The 18,026-nt window shown below is 37.7% G+C and overlaps 1 protein-coding gene across 1 annotated transcript in view; it reads right to left on the minus strand.

Moving 5' to 3' along the window:
• LOC131942001 (band 7 protein AGAP004871-like) overlaps window positions 1–17,788 on the minus strand; it is a 65,231-nt gene extending 47,443 nt beyond the window's left edge. Inside the window, exons 1-2 of the mRNA XM_059301652.1 lie at window positions 17,568–17,788; window positions 9,811–10,278 (exon numbers count right to left, since the gene is read on the minus strand). Of these exons, the coding sequence (XP_059157635.1) occupies window positions 9,811–10,195 (385 nt within the window). The 5' untranslated portion in view covers window positions 10,196–10,278; window positions 17,568–17,788. The remainder of the gene's footprint in view (window positions 1–9,810; window positions 10,279–17,567) is intronic.
• Window positions 17,789–18,026: the final 238 nt, after the last annotated feature.

Below are 18,026 nucleotides of genomic sequence, written 5' to 3' on the forward strand. Positions count from 1 at the left end.
CCCTATCCCTGACTCAGACAATCTCTAGCAGTCATTGCTTTACGATAGTATCCTGCATGATGTATAAGAAATTTTATAAGCTCTGAATAGGGATCTGATAATCTTTATTAGGCCTGAATGGGAAATGAGAATGTTATATCTGAATGGGAAATGAGAACGTGTGTTATATCTAAATGGAATATGAAAATTTTTGTAGTATCAGAAAGGAATATGAGATATTTGTATTGTCTCTTTAACGTACACACGATCAGACAAACTTTATGAAAAATTTGACGCATTTTTTTATCAGGCTCAAAATCTTACAAAAATTTCAAGTTTTGGCATTTTGTTTTCAAATCTTACGATATTTTTCACATTAATTCCCTAAATGCCAATCAAAATGTACAGAACACAACTGATTTTATAAATACTAGACAAAATTACGCTGTAAAAAATAGTGAAATAATGATTTGTTGAAAGAGTAAATATTTATTTTAAGAAATAAGTATCAAATATGTAAATAGCGATTTTCAAGTTAATATTTGCTTACAGGGCGCTGAGAACAAAATATTTCCTAAATCCTAAACCAAACTTCGTTTAAACATATTTGCGTGTTTATAATATCAAAAAATTATCATCGGTTTTAAAAAGTTTTGATATGTAAAGCCATGTTGTATTATTTGTAAATTCCTGGATAAAATTACAGAGTAAAAGTAAACACGTTTTCAAAAGATCAAGCTACACTTTTATTTCAGAGATAAAAACATAAGGAGGAAAAAAGCCTCAGTAAAAGATGTATTGAATTTCAATACATTTCGTTTTGCCTTGCTTCATTTTCCTTCTCATTTTCCCCGGGGAAATTTTCAGACGTCTCAGCTACCACCCCCCTCAGATCCATCAGATTATTCTAGAATAGTTTAGGAATTACCAACAAGAAGTGACCGATACTACCTCTTTAATGTCAGCAGATCATGTAGAATATTTTTTTAATCGCTCTCAACGATTAACCAGTACAGAAAAGGTGTGCAGAGTTTCTTCCAGGCAGCTCTTCAGGGGGGGGGGGGGGAGGAAATGGAATTAATATAGAAAATATATACTTTTACCAGTGTCAAGATGTGTGTAGCTAATATTACAAGTTGTGTGTAGCTGGTATTACAAGTTGTGTGTAGCTGGTATTACAAGTTGTGTGTAGCTGGTATTACAAGTTGTGTGTAGCTGGTATTACAAATTGTGTGTAGCTGGTATTACAAATTGTGTAGCTGGTATTACAAGTTGTGTAGCTGGTATTACAAATTGTGTAGCTGGTATTACAAGTTGTGTGTAGCTGGTATTACAAGTTGTGTGTAGCTGGTATTACAAACTGTGTAGCTGGTATTACAAGTTGTGTGTAGCTGGTATTAGAATGTGTGTAGCTGGTATTACAAATTGTGTGTAGCTGGTATTACAAATTGTGTGTAGCTGGTATTACACGTTTTGTGTAGCTGCTATTACAAGCTGTTTGTAGCTGGTATTACAAATTGTGTAGCTGGTATTATAAGTTGTGTGTAGCTGGTATTACACGTTTTGTGTAGCTGGTATTACAAGTTTTGTGTAGCTGGTATTACAAGTTTTGTGTAGCTGGTATTACAAATTGTGTGTAGCTGGTATTACAAGTTTTGTGTAGCTGGTATTACAAGTTTTGTGTAGCTGGTAATACAAGTTTTGTGTAGCTGGTATTACAAGTTTTGTGTAGCTGGTATTACAAGCTGTGTGTAGTGGAAGCGAGTGATGCTACACGGTAAAGTTGTATTAAATGCATCATTGCAATTGTGAGCGAAGTCTACTTTGAATAACGAGTATTAAACGTTAGCTCGTTGCACAATTAATTAGAGATGGATTACAGATCGTGTTTAAACGTCTAATATAATGTATAATTAATGAAGTATAATTATGTAGATTTTAATGATCATCAATGAGAATAATTGCTGGGACAGTTATACTGAGTTAGTGGCATATAAGCAATGGTATTAAAGATGTGTGTGATATTTTTTGTTTGTTTTGTTATTGAGGCAAAAACGATGTGTGTATGTGTGTTGAAAGGGGGGGGGGGGGGTGTTCATGGAAGATTATGAGGCGTGGATAAGTGTGACAGGGTGTGACTGGGAGGGTGGGAAGAGGGGGTAGGATTCTTCGCTTCCCTCCGACCCCCCCCCCTCCTTTACCCCACACACATCCGTCCCCACAAAACAAAGCTCTCAACATTTTCTTTTGACGCATGGCCAAATCTACTCAGTGAAAAAAATAAATTCTAAACTTTCAACTTGACGATTGCAAGTCATTTATTTTCTTCGTAAACAGATTTCTACCTGTTATGTTTTTTTTTATTCCCTTTCTTTTACACAACTAGGTCATTCTATTTTTAGAACTTCGTATATAGAGCGAGCACTGTTTATTTTTATGAACGGTTCTGTCATTATCACAACAATATTAAGCCTCCTGTTTCTAGTCCCCATCCCTTCTATTAGTGCCGCTCTAAAGATATCTTTATTAAACCAGAAGCTTGGCCAGGATGCTCCTGATAGGGGAAAAAATTATGTTATTATTGATCCAAATTGATGAGCAGATCCTTCGCTTGATGTCATGGGGTTGTGTCGATGTAATGAATTCCACGGAGCGGCGACGCGAAATGTTTCTTCGCCCGGGGGGAAGGACTAGATTTATCCGTCCCCGTATGTGGCTATGACTACGGGCTGTCGATATCAGTGGCGTAGTCGGGGGTGGGGGTGTTAAGAAGGTTAGAAACACCCCCAATGTAATAGCCAAAATGAAAGCTGTCTGCTTTCCACGCCGGAGAAAAAAGTCTGAAAGAGACTCTGTTTAGAAATACAACGAGGGCATGAGGGCGCCGATGTCTGGTAAAATTTGCTTTATGATCCTCTTCTTGTTTCTTAATTTTAATATTGAACGGGATATCCCTCAACACATTAAATAGTACGTGTCAGCTTATGCGCCATAAGGCCCGCTGGCTTCGGCTTCTGTCTGATTTTCTTTCTGGATTAGCTTCCAAGGCAGCAGTTGTTTGATTGTGAGGTCTTCTTCCCTAGATGTGTTGCTGTGCACCAGTTAACGAACCTCATCTACCCGGGGTCCGAACTCAAGACTTCCGGGTTAGCAAACTAACGCTCCCCCTCCCGACCAGGCCGCCACCTCGTGAGATTTACCTGCCACACCAGACGGCGCTGACATTCTCGAACAATCTCAGGTCATTGCGTCCATAGACACGGACAACCAGAAACCCGACGGAATCCCCTGGTCAAGTGGCGGTTCGGTATAACACTGATCATACGGCAGGAGTGTTATCGTCCCCCCCCCCCCATCTATTCACTAGTAGCTTTTACAAAACAAACTATCATTTTTATACAGTAGTCAAAATGGACCTTGGGGTTTTGTCTCAAGGCGACCCTCCCCTGATTAATTTATCCGTGTACTTGCAACTAGTTGCAACTAGTCAACACGTTTATCAACATTACATCCAGATTTTATCAACACAACATCCGAAGCGTAGTAATACAACATAAAATGTATCAACACAACATCCAAATATATCAACATAACATCAAAAGTTTATCAACACAACCTTGAAGTTTTTCAACATAACATCCAAATTTCATCAAAATTTTATCAACACAACATTGAAGTTAATCAACACAACATCGAAAGTATCAACACAACATCCAAAAATGTATCAACACAACATTAAAGTGTATCAACACAACATTAAAGTTTATCAACACAACATTAAAAGTTTATCAACACAACATATACAGTTTGTCAACACAACATTAAAAGTTTATCAACACAACATAGGGAGCACATGTGACCGGATATGAACTTCAATGCTAAGGACGTAAAATCGATCAACACGAAGTCGAGATTTACAATCACGTTGTGTCGCAGAGAGTACAAACAAATCCGGGTTTTTAAAATCACGCTGAAAAATATTTGGATTTCTTAAATAGCTACTGAAGCTGACACTTTAAAACACAACTGCTGCTTTAGAAGGCTTAAGCTATTTACAAACAATGCAGTTTTTAAATAATTTAAACAAGTGAATTAAAATACCTGCTTTTTAAAACGATAAACAAAAGTGTTTATAAGGTGTGTATTAGATGTGAGAACATTAATAAATATTAACTATTTTTTATGGAGGCAGTTTTCATTAATTTTTTTAAACCTGTATTAATTAATGGGCAGTATAAAGTTAAATGTATCTGTAGATGTTTAAAATGTTATCAGTTGTTTTATGGGAACATACACCTTAGTTAAAAATTAACACTTTTTTTTCGCCACTACTCATTACCTAACCTTCTGTTTTTTCGTAGAGTTTCTCTAACCATCTGACATTTTCTTCGCTGTTACATAAATAAACTCAGGGCTTAGGTTAGGGTTAAAGTATCAAGCTAGGGTTATCAGCGATACTGGTAAATCAATCACAGGTTCACGGCTATCCAAACACAAGCCACAACTTAACCTATAACCTGTGGTTAACCAGTTAATTCGCTTCTCTCTATAAGCGATAGTCTATCTGTCTGTAAGCGATAGTCTAAGCAGCCAAATTATATCTCATGAAAATCGCACATGCACAGATTATGAATGAAAATATTCAAGTAGATTTGATTACAACACGATGACGCGGACGTTATCTCGACTCACCCCCAAAAACATAATCTCTATCGTCTGGTCCAGCAGCCGACATGGACGCAGCGATTCGCTGAGAGCTGTTGGCCTTCTCTTTAGACTGGTTGTTCATGGTTCTCGGTGGTTCTAGACTAGGCACCCACCTGAGCGGTCACGGAACTCATGTCCAACGGTGAGTGAAAAAAAAACAATAACAAAATCCCAATGAGCATGCAGCGGTTGATCAAGTGAGCGATACAGCAAGATGAGGATCCTGAACTAGGTCACTGAGAAGCTGATGAGAACGGGGGTTGTTTTTTTCCAGTGCGGCACACGAGCGCGCGCGGACCGCCACTCATTCAGCGAGCCAATCAGAGTTGTTGGTTTCGGTGACCCCTGACCTCTACATAATAATACGCTCATCCCCACGTGAAAAATCGATTGATGGCGCGTGCCGCGAACTGAGCGAAACTTGTTAGGTTTCGCTATTTCCTCGAAACCTCGATTTTATTTCAGGGATGTTTTAATTTTTTTTTAAAATTCTGGATTGGTTTTTCTATTTGATCTTTAGCGAAGGTTTTCAAACACACATAGAAAATTGTTTTATTAACATTTAAAAAAAAAGCCGTCGAAGAAGTTTGACTTCTTACGTATTTGTTTACCAGTGGACAGTAAACAGATATGATTGGAAAATTTTGTTCACATAAATGAATGTAGTAGATTCTCCATACTAGACCTGCAATTTATCCACTAATCAGTTCTTATTCTGCACTTTAATGGCATTGCGTAAATTTAAGTGATATCTACCTTCCCTCCACATAACGAAAAAAACAACTTATCTGAACCTTACACCCTCGCTACAGAATGACACCTACAGTTAAAAAATACTCTAATCGAAAATCAGCATTTCTATTTCTTTAAAATTTGTTACATTTAAGCAACCTCTTAATGTTTAGCAAAAGATACTTCTTCGGAGGCATATGAAATCGACTCCACCTATTTCTATGATCTCGGCATATGAAGAGCAAGTGTGGTCAACACTATGTCCAGTCGCCTAAACTTTCCTTAACGTGAGTCAGAGATAAGTTAACACCTTACGGATTCGAACCCGGGATCGGAATTCGTGAGCTCGTGTGCTCTACCGACCTACCACGCCTCCCATAATTAATATTTGATCATCTTTACAATATGAAAACAATAAATATAGATATTCCACACACTAGTGAAAAAGAATCTTATCACAGCCAAAACATGTATCTACATTAAAATAGTAGTAGGCGCCATTATGGACGAAAACAGTAGATGTCAAGAGGGTTGAGGAATAGGGCTACATAATATCTGAGCAGAATACGTGTAGGCTCCTACAGTTATACAAGAGAAAGACAAAGTTTATAGTTATTTATAAAATGTGAAGTATTAGATTATGTAGCCCTGCAAGTCCCAGATTATAATCACTAAATGTTTTGTTCAATCGTGTTCCTGAGTATTACTGAGTATTTCCTGGGTAGTGAGGACATGGCTAACATTTGTTTACTACCTGATAATAAAAATTGCTTTTATGGGACCCAGCTTGATGACGTGGTGATATTACCATGATGGGGCAGGAAAATGTGTCTGCTAACTATTGTAAAAAAAATTCATAAAAAACGTTTTAATAACAAGCTTTTATGTAATGATGCACTAAAACGTAGAAAATAAATTATAGACTACTATTTAAATAACTATAAAGAAAAGCGTGGGTCACTTTAGTATCTATTGGATACCTTTACTAATGTTAAGGAAGACACCCACGCTTTTCTTTATAGTTATTTAAATAGTAGTCTATAATTTATTTTCTACTTTTTAGTGCATCATTACATAAAAGCTTGTTATTAAAACGTTTTTTATGAATTTTTTTTTCAGTACTTTACATGTTTTATTTACAATAGAGTTACATGACTAAAAACCATTGCGCGCCTACTGAACATCACGTTCAGTAGGCGCGCAATGGTTTTTGAACGCAGCCATTACGTGATGGCGCAGCTATTGAAGGTGATGACGCTTGTGGTGTGGTTGGCTAGACATGCCTACTAATTCGGTCCAAATTTTAATTAATTCATAAAAAATTAATTAGGCATCCAATTAAGTCAAATTTAGTTTCAGATTGCATTGTCTTCATGTCTTGACCCACGTGCCAACTGTGAATCGTATCGGTCAAGTCGAACTGTCCGAATTTTCACTCCTGCGTTTCCGTCTAGACAGACAGAGGAAGTGAGTTAAATAAAAGCTTGTAAAAAAAGTGAAGATTCTTTTTTAGACAAAACAATCCACTGGGCAGATGAAGAAGAGTTCATACGCCATACGGAGGGATGGTGTGGTCAGCACTATGCCCAACCGCCTTTACTTTCCCCAACGTAAGTCAGGTACCCATTAGCGCTGAGTGAACTCAGGGATGTCCTACAGTCTCAAGTCCGGACCGGGATCCGAACCCAAGACTTTCGACCACGCCGTCCCTCGCCTACTATCTAGGCTAGAAAATAAAAATTTCTGTTACTTTATATTATGTGGGTGCTGTTGAGGCAAAAAACGAATCTAGAAGGTTGTAGATTTGATCTATGTTGCAGGTTTTTTTTTTATTTAATGGGTTTTATTTTAATTATATGTCTACCTACTTTTTACACATTATAAAAAAAGGGTGAACAATTAAATTAAAAAAAGTTTTTAAAAATTCGATTTTTTCACCCCCTATATTTTTTTGTTTTGTTTCCCCCACACGAGACGATGGATCTTAGACTAGAAAGAATCAAATTTTAATTTCCCCTGCTCGAGAGCCAGACGCCATCTTGTGTTTCCAAGAGCGGAAGTCGATAGCCTGCTGGCTCTTTATTATTCTTTAATTACCTGACCGCAGCGCTGGACAGGGGAGTTAATCTAAAACTAAAATCGTAAAAAGCAAACAGGAGAGTTAATCTAAAACTAAATTCGTAAAAAGTTTCCCTTTCAAACTTGACGGTCTATGGGGCAAGTGAAGTAGAGTTCACTTGTTTCTGTGACCTCGGCATATGAAGAGATAGTGTGGTCAGCACTATGCCCAGCCGCGTAAAAAGTAAACAGGGGATTTAATTTAAACTTAAATCGTAAAAAGTAAACAGGGGATATAATTTAAACCTAAAATCGTAAAAGTAAACTAAAATAGTAAAAGTAACTGCCTTACTAACGTTTGATTAAAAAATAAAAATGAAATCGCTGTTTTTATAATTTGAGTCAATCTGTACAGGATGTTAATTAAATGTTAATGTTTAATGTGTTTATAAGAAGGGGGTATCAAAGCTGAAATTTTAGCCAGAATCTCTAACTAAACCCTATCCGTGGTCGTGGTTTTATTCTAATCCTCGACCAAGCCAGACTTAAGCTGTTTGGTTGCCTAATCTCAATATTTCACTTAAACTGTTTGGTTTCCTAATCACAATATTTCACTTAAGTTGTTAGATCGCCTGATCGTAGTGTTTGTCTTAAGTTGTTGGACTGCCAAATCAAAATATTTGACTTGCAGTTAGATTGCCTAATCAAAATATTTGACTTGCAGTTAGATTGCCTAATCAAAATACTTGACTTGCAGTTAGATTGCATAATCAAAATATTTGACTTGCAATTAGATTGCCTAATCAAAATATTTGACTTGCAATTAGATTGCCTAATCAAAATATTTGACTTGCAGTTAGATTGCCTAATCTCAAAGTTTAAGATTTTAGGTTGTCTTATCACAATGATGGACTTAAGTTGTTATGTTCCCTAATCACAGACTTTGGCGCAAACACAACATCATTACTATTGCGGTTGTCATAACTTAGTCGTAAGTGCTACTTCTAAAAAAATACTGTCATTAGCAATCGATAGGGGGATCAATACAAATTAATTTGAAGTTACCGTCCCAGTCACGCATGGATTCACAGTCACAAAGTACAGTCAACCGTAAAACTAGGGTCTACATTCTTAGGCTATATGTGCTGGGTGTGTTAGCATAAACAGATTGGCCTGATTAAATCTTATAAGAACGTAGACATTTTAAGTAGAGGGCACAAAGTTAAACATCGTATTTTCGTAGATGAAAAAAACATATTTTGATTAAAATAATACCAAATTAACTCTTTGTTTACTTTACAAGATGAAAATTTAACACAGTTGTTGCCCTTAGTTTACTTTCAGAATTTTAGAAAGTTGTTTTTATACTCGACTAGGGGCTGAAAAGTTGAATTTATAATTCAATATAATTTTTAAAATTTACTTTTAATTTGTAGTTGTTTTTTTAACGTTTAAGTCAGTCATCTATGCAGCTGCACCCTTTCATTTAAAATTTACATCATAACGTTGGCGTCACCGTCCAGTTAACTCATGTTTGCCCCCCCCCCCCCCCCTTCCCAAAAAAAAAATATTCCCGCCAGAACAAAACACGGATTAGTTGAACAAAATTTTATGAAAAGTTAATTAGACCTCTCGGGAGTCTAATGCGGTTACTATTGATAGGGTTGATATTTCTTTTAAATAAATATTTCTTGTTTTTCAATATAGCTTTTACATACAATCGCCAATTTTGTGTTTGTGTGTCTTTCTTTAAAAAATATAACAGAGCTAGGCATGTCTGATATCAATGTACAAAGTTATTGGCCAACTTAAACAATGATATTAAAAATATCACAAACTAACCTTGTGTAATAAAAAAAAACGACCTATTCAACGCAGTGATTATGATAATGAATAAAATAGCCGTTTTAAGCTAATGAGCCATGAGCACACAAACCTGATGTTTATAAATGTAATTAACAACTCAATAACAGGACCTAATAAAATAATCCCTAACCCACTCACAGTAAGTTTAGAATTAGCGACAATCCCAACCTCTCTTCAATTAATTATAAAATAAATAATTCACATCCCTACCAAATAGTTATAAAAATCAATCACTACTCACCCCAATCATTATAAAATCAAATCACTATTCATACCCCCTCCCCAATCACTATTCACCCCCAACAATTATTTTAAAAAATCACTTCTCACCCCCAATAGCTATACAATCAATCACTACACACCCCCCCACACACACACCAATCATTATAAAATCAATCACTACTCGCCCCCAATCATAAAATCAATCACTACTCGCCCCCAATCATAATAAAATCAATCACTACTCACCCCCAATAATTACATCCTCCTCATCCTTCCCCTTCCTAACGGCAGAAGCGGGTCTGGAATTCGACATTTTGTCTTGACGTCCGCCTCCCGAGCTGGGGTCGCTAGATCTGACCGGTGCCTTCCCTCCCTCGCCCGCGGGCCGCCTCTGGTGTACGCTCGACTGCGCAGCTGCTGCCTGCGCTATTTCCACGTCTGGCTTCCCGTCAGGTGTCCGCCTGTCCCCCGCCCGTACGACCTGCAGATAGTTCTCGTCCGCGGTTGGGTTACGGGCTTTCTCGTCGATGTAGTAGTCGGCTAGTTCCCCTTGGCTACCAAAGGAGTCGTCCCCCTTGTTGTCAATGACATCAGTAGCGGCCCCCGGCTCCGGGGATACCCGGTTCGACATGAGCGGGTTAGGGAATTCCCGTTAGAGAGAAGGAAAAAATCAGCATACTGTGTGAAGACCTCCACTATATCTTGACACCAGGTCTATAAAAAAAATTTAAAATTAAGAGATCAATACTTGACAAAGCTGTTTTGTGTCGTCTTAGTTCTAGTGGGTACCTGACTCAAAATGGGAATGGTAAGGCGGTTGGACATTGATTTCCACCCCCCCCCACCCCCCACCAAACACACAAAATAAACTGTAATTTATCTTCATTTTGAAGTGTCATGTTTCACAGTGTAAAATCATCATAATTATTCAAATCCCAGTGTGTTCCTAACCAGGTTTTAAGGGTGATGTTGGGTTAGGGTTGTGATATCGATATCCAATTTTCAGTCCTTGTATTGCTTGAATAAGGTTAACCCATATGTCATAAATGTATGATCTAAAACGTCTCTTAACCTAAAACTTGTGCATAAAACTAGATATACTATTTCAGACCTATCACTTTGCTGATGAAATATGGTTAATCTGTTTGCGTGACCTCGGCATTTGAAGGCTTAGTGCGGTCAGTTCTGTGCCCAGCTACCTTTACTTCTTCTAACTTCAAATCCCATCAAAGCTGGGAGGACTCAGGGACGTTATACAGGCTCGAGTTAGGGATCTGAACTATAAACAGGCATGTGCACTACCATCCGACCACGTCCTCTATTTTCTTAACGCATTTAGTAGAAATTGATACTACAAAATTGATGGAATGTAATCGGAGTTATTGACAGTGCAATTAAGAAGGAGGAAGTGGCGCTGGGTGGGACACACACTGCGAAAGGCTCACTCTAATGTGACACGCCAGTGGAACCCCCAGGGAAAGTGAAAGAAATGGCGCTCAAGACAGACCTGGAGGCGGAGTCTTCTCAAAGAACTGAAGCCAACAGGGATGTCTTGGGAGGTTGCAAAATTAATAGTCGGGGACCGGACGAAATGGAAGGTTATGGTTGAGGCGCTATCCTCCACAGTGAGCTCATAGGATTAAGTCGAGTCAATCGGAGTTAAGAGTCGTGGTGTTGTAGAAGTGTAGTAGAAAGCCGCAAAATTGATGGAGTGTAATCGGAGTCATAATTCCATGAGCCGAGGTGTTGTAGTGGTCAGTGTCAGTATGTTTATTACACTGAAACAACAAAGAACTATGACAATATTGTTTATAAACAAGACAGTAATTTTAAGATAAATGCACATGATAGATTAACGAGATTTTTTTTTAATCAAGTGGATTTAGGATAATAATTAAAGTTAGGTGTCGGAAACGTAAACTCAAGAGGGTATTTTAATAGGAGTCAGATGGCGTCAGAGCTCAATATCAGGAATCGATGACTCTAGTCTTCAGACGCTCGACTCCCACCCGTGGCCTTAATGAAAGTTGTGGGCTGTGTTTCACAGTTCTCCTGCTCACCGCTCATCTGGTGTCAGGAGTGGAACACAAGTTAAGTGGGGGGAGGGGGGGGGGGGGAAGGAGGAGTTGGGGAAGGGGGGGGGGGGGGCAGACATACAGAAAGTCTAGAAGGCGAAGTTTTTCTTCTCCCCCAGAATCAAAGTAATCAGTTCTTTAAATCTCGCAGTTTTATTTTTATCTTTTCTTTTCTGGAACTCCTATTCGATGTTCGGCAAATATGAAAGCCAATCGATCGTCTTCTGATCTGACGAGAGATGTAAAGGGGCGATATCTCCGCGCCTTAAATTACGTCCCCTTTTTGCGTCGGTCTAAGCCCTTGTTTAGGCCTCACCGAATCACCGACTGTTGTTAATTTGACAGTCAAGTTAACCTAGTCTTCTTGCTAAATACACGGAGACTGTTATTAATTTGACAGTCAAGTTAACCTAGTCTTCTTGCTAAATACACGGAGACTGTTGTTAATTTGACAGTCAAGTTAACCTAGTCTTCTTGCTAAATACACGGAGACTGTTGTTAATTTGACAGTCAAGTTAACCTAGTCTTCTTGCTAAATACACGGAGATAGAGCAAGGAACGGATGAGTAGCTCAGTTATGAAAAGTTGTATGTCTATATGATAACAAATTATGAAAAATTACATAGAAAATTGTTTCTCATCTTTGGCTATCATCAGAAAGTTTTTTATTTTTTATCTGAAGAAATCACAAGCTAAAAATCAGTTGATGTGTGTTTGTTTTTTTAAATCATGATGTGTAAAAATTGTTGACTTTCTTCGCGACATATTTGGATTTTAATGTCAATATTTGCCGTCTGCTTGCTTGTGTGGGATGGCTGGTCTAGTGGTAGAGCTAGTGGCCTATGCATGTGGATATGCAAGACGAAAATAAGTTCGAATATTTGTATGTATTAATTAGTCTGTTATAAAGATATATCATGGTTAATCTAATTAAGATCGATTACTGCTGATTTTGTATCTGTTTGGAGTTTTGTAGATTCTTAGCCTCTGTTCCTTTTAAATATTTCTCCGATATTTTGATTGCCTAGGCAATGCAAAAAGGTAACAGCTGAATTGTATATGCTGGCTCTACTATTATCGCTCTATTTTCTTCGGGTCAGTTGACGATGAATTAATATATTGTTTGCCAGTGACATTATCAACCAACACAAGCAGTTGGCCTCTAACAGATATCGGGCGGACAAGCAGTGGAAAGTCTGTCGTGATGACCTGAAGAACAGTTAAAAAGGGACCCGACAATAAGGTTCCCGGTGTTGTTTTCCTGTTGCAGTTCAGGTGTAGACGTTTTGTCGTGGTCAGTGACTGTCAAGTCTGTACAAATGTCAGTGTCAGGTTAGTGACTGTCAAGTCTGTACAAATGTCAGTTTCAGGTCAGTGAATGTCAAGTCTGTACAAATGTCAGTTTCAGGTCAGTGACTGTCAAGTCTGCACAATTGTCAGTGTCAGGTCACAATATCAACAGGTGCAGTAAACATATAGGTAGGTTCCGATAGGCACATTACAAAATAAGTCTAAAATTAGAATCACATCAGCAGATCAGACTACAGTACTGTATAGAATAAGCACAACAAAGTAACAAAATGCTCACTCTAGTGAGCTTTTTTTTTTGTTTAGCCTTGCTTCAAGAGCAAAACATATCGAACCCTCTTTCTTCAAGTGCTGAGATAATATCGAACCCTAACTCTTCTTTCAAGCTGTAAGACAATATCGAACCCTAACTCTTTCTTCAAGCGCTGAGATAATATCGAACCCTAACTCTTCTTTAAAAACGTAAGACAATTTCTTCCGACTGCGCTAACTTAAATTTGATTTGATCTGAAATTTAAAAAAAAAATTAGGAATTTATTTAAGAATAATTGCTCAGTTTTTTACATAACAGCCGTGGTAGCCTCGCTGAGAAATTTTAAAATGTCTTTTGTCGTTAGATGGAAAGCCACAGACACACCAGTGGTCAGAAAAGTTTTTAAAATGTCTTTTGTCGTTAGATTAAAAGTAATTAGAGATAGCACTGTATGCAAATAGAGATTGTGCTTCCTAAAAATAGTACCTCTTGCAACAAGGCAGGGGATTCTAACAACTAACACCTAAGGCAACTATAAATGGGATGGTCAAGAAAATAATTTAATGGCACACATAGACATATAGTCCTGAAACACTTATCAGCATCGACCATTTCAAAAGATAAACATCATCTGCTTTAACTCTGTTAATGACATCAATAGACCCGATAATGGACTCTTGAGCTGGGCTCACACTAGCAAAATCAATGCGACATTGTCGCATGTTTTAATGGCACTACAATCCTCGAACGCGACATTGTTGCATGTTTTAATGGCACTACAATCCTCCAACCCTCCTGGTCCTCGTTAAAGCATACATATGAGGACCCCCCCCCCCCAACACACAGATTCTCTGTCCACTACTCATATAAGCACACTTATGACTATCCCCCCCCCCCCCCCCCACACACAGTTTCTCTGTCCCACTCCTCATATAAGCACAATTATGAGTAGCCTACCACCCCCCTCCCAAAACAACACACACCCCGGTTCCATTGTCGCACTCGTCACATAAGCACACTTATGGGTACCTCTCCCCCCCCCCACCCCCGCCCCGTTACCCTGATCCACTCATCATAAAATTACCCCTATGAGTGGTCCCCATATTCCTCTTGTCACTAAAGCCCACACATAACAATGAGTATTAAATACACACCGTATCATCAGTTACCTTGACGACGCGAGAATTACCTCCCATGATAGAATTGGTCTACAAACAGTGGATGGAACAATTTTAATGGTGTTTGTGTTCGTTTTACATGTTTTTTACCTGTCACCATTAGCGTATTTAGCGATCGAATATTCTAGACTTCAAGTGTAAGTTTTAAATTGTCGTGTGTAGTGGTATTATTTTTTAACAGGTACCAGCATGACGGTCTTGTAGAGGAGATGGTTCTCTGATAATTTTTTTTGTCTGATGTACAATTTCTTTCATGCATCTCTTCGGGGCAGAGTTTCTTCCAGACATCTCTTTTTTTTTTTGGGGGGGGGGGGGGGGGGGGGGGGGGGACAACCCCCCGAAAAAGTCTACCGCCCCCCCCCCCCCCGAACGAAATGGAATTTACATATTAACATATACTTTTACCAGTGCCAACCCCCACCCCGTAAAATGTTGTCCGCCTCCTCCCACCCCCAGAAAATATCAAGTTCCCCCCCCCCCCCCGTCTGGAAGAAAAACCGTTGGGGGGGGGGGGGGGGGGTAATTAAAAATAAAGAAATGCAATAATTGCATTTTTGTCTATGATAATCTTAAATGTTTGTACATTTTTGTTGGGAATTTGTTACAATATATACAGCGTGGGAAATTATTTGGACATAATAACAATCAGTAAATAAAAGAGTAGTAAAGCTAAGCACGTTTAGGGGCCATGATGCCTAGTAATTAGATTTTTAAATGTGAGGATAGTGGTCTTTTTTGGAAAGAAAATTATTCCCCTTTAACTAGCTAAGGAGGCAAGCCGTGGTCTACTACGTCATGAGAAGACATGCGACTCTGCAGTGAAGGGGGGGGGGGTAATAATAGTTCAAGGCCATATTATGACACCGTCTGCTTGGAAGATAAGTAAAAGGAAACAGTTCAAGGCCATATATGAAGCATCTTTGTTGTGGCGCTTTAAAGCACATACACTATACGGCAGTCTGCTATGGGCATAGTAGAAAAAATTACATAATCAAGGTCGAATTCAGCATGCTCTAGTAAGGCAGTGGGATTCAAATGAAGACCATATTTGACACTTTTTGATAGAATGAATGTTATTTTATTTTTACGCAAAGACTATAGCAGTGATATGGGGAAAAGAAGACCAGAAAATAACCCCCTTAAAATGTCAATTGAATTAATTGTTTTTTTAAATCTTGTAGGCCTATGTGTATTGACTGCAGTGTTTCTTCCAGACTTTTCTCTCCGGGGGGGGGGGGGGGGCACTTGAAATTTTCAAGGGGGGGGGGAGGGGGCGGTAGACTCGGGGGGGGGGCGGACACTGTTAAAAGTATATATTTTCTATATAAATTATATAAATTTCAATTCGTTCGGGGTGGGGGGGGGGGCTGGAAGAGATGCCTGGAAGAAACTCTGATTGACTGAGTCTTGATCTAAGTCTCGATTTATATATTTCACAGACAGCTGGGTCTGTATATTTAAATCCGTCATACTTAATCTAATTTCGTTCGTCAATACCAGACTAGCGATCTTAAGATGGCCACCGCAATCAGTTTCTCGTCGTCATGTTTGTTACGATTCCAGTCTATCTCATGTCTCACCGTTTCTTTCAGGCTAAATTTTACGGGGGGGGGGGGGGACGACGACGACGACACGGTCTCCACCGCGAAGAGATGCCTGAAAGAAACTCTAGTCTTGTTGATATTGTTAAGTGTGGTAGTTTTGTTCGCAGTGACTGTTTTATTTTTAAGATGGTCTTTAGTGTTTGTTTTGCTAATCGAATTGTACTTCATTCTAAAAAAATATAATAGTCGACTTTTACTTCCTGAGGTAATCTTTGTTGATCCCCAGGAGAGTGGTTGGTTTATTCTAAGTCACTATGTATGTATATAACCTTTTTTTTTACATTTTAAATAATTTTTTTGTCTATTTTTCTTCTTTCTAGGACTGTAGTCCTAATTTGGGTGTTTTTGTTTTGTATGTTTTGAGCTTTGTTTTGTTGAGTTTTGTTTTGAATGGGTTTTTTTTGGTCTAGTTTATTTAGATCTATATTTTTTCATTAAATTTTAGTTCCACATTTTTGTGAAATAAATTTGATTAAATTGTTAAGCATTTATGTTTTATTTTCAGCATAAGACTAAGGTTAGGGTTTAACCACCGTGGGTCTACCACGGTTGCACTGACCGGACAATTTATTATTTAGGTAAGCCTAGAGAATAATAGATAGAAGTGATTCCCCCCTAGCAGGGCTTACATTAATTTATATTAATATTCAATTTTTTTTCCTTATACATTTTTTAATTATTTTTTTTTTAGTTATGTGAGTGTTCCCAGTCAATGTCTTAGCTTTGCTTGAAATAATTTAGTAATTCTTTTGAATCAAGGTAGACGAAGAATGGTTAATAATTACGATGTTTTCACATAATTAAAAAATTAGAAACGTAAATATACAATTGGTAATGTTTTCAAATAGTAGAATAATTTTAGTAGTTCTCTATAAGATATCGATTACTATGCAATATTTGCAAATTATGTACGCGCATTATTAAACTAGTGTAACGTAATGAAACGAAAAACATTTATTTGTTGTTAAGGCATTTTTTCATGTACTGTTAGATTTATATATTTTATCTAAGGTTGTCTCCCTTTTTCGGTTTTCCAAAACATTAATTAAATTATATATTCAGATTTAGTTTTCGTTTTTCCTCATACTTTTGCAGCTAATTTTAAATGTTTCTAATGCACTTTTTCAAATATCATAGCATAAAGGTTACAACATTTCAATAAAAAAAAATAAACAAATGCATCAACTCAGTCTAACTGCAGTCTTCGTATAATCTTTAATTTTAATTTTCTGTTTAAAATATGTCTAAAATTAAAATTAAAACGAGGCGGGAGTGAGTTGAGGTTCTTTCAGGCACTTACACTAGGATTTGAAACCATATATTTTGGTCTCAGTTCAACAACGATATGATAACACATATTTAGTTAACCAGTATGGTTAGTTCTCATTTGCCTAGCTAATCTACATACTTAGGCCACACACTGAAGTGTGTACCCACATACTTAGGAATCACCTGTCTAAAAAAGCTAATTTATTAGACAATATAGTCTTCCCTATTTTCATGAGACCATGTATTAAGGTCCTTCCTACAAAACTGACACACACCTCTATGTTAAAAAACACGACGTGACATAAACTGTACTCACCTAGATTACGGTTGTCAACAACTCCCTAACTGGTACAAAAACCACCTTACAAACACCTTCACCTGTCTAATAAAAAACACTTCCTATTGAACCCTAACTTTCCCCAGTATCGCCAAGCTCTTGCTGAGTTCAACACAGCACTGTAAACAACTCGACTAGTAACACTAAAGCTGATCTGGGCTAAGTGCCACTAATCTATAATCCACTTCGTCCGAGGCAGTACATAGATCTACAAGCAACTGCTGCCCATTTGTGTTTCTTCGGTCAAAGTTTTTTTTTTTATGTTTTAAAATTCTTATTAGATTTCTATGTCTAATGTACAACAATGATTTAAAAAGGAGAAAGTATATTTAATTTTCAAAATTTGAAAACAAATTTGCCGGGATTTAGGCCATAGTACTAATCGATCTTGATTTTAAAATAGGTCTTAATGTTAGGGCACTGTTATTTAAAACTCCA

Source organism: Physella acuta, unplaced genomic scaffold (genome assembly GCF_028476545.2).
Source record: "Physella acuta isolate Inbredline_101_S28 unplaced genomic scaffold, ASM2847654v3 ptg000032l, whole genome shotgun sequence".
Lineage (NCBI taxonomy): Eukaryota > Metazoa > Mollusca > Gastropoda > Physidae > Physella > Physella acuta.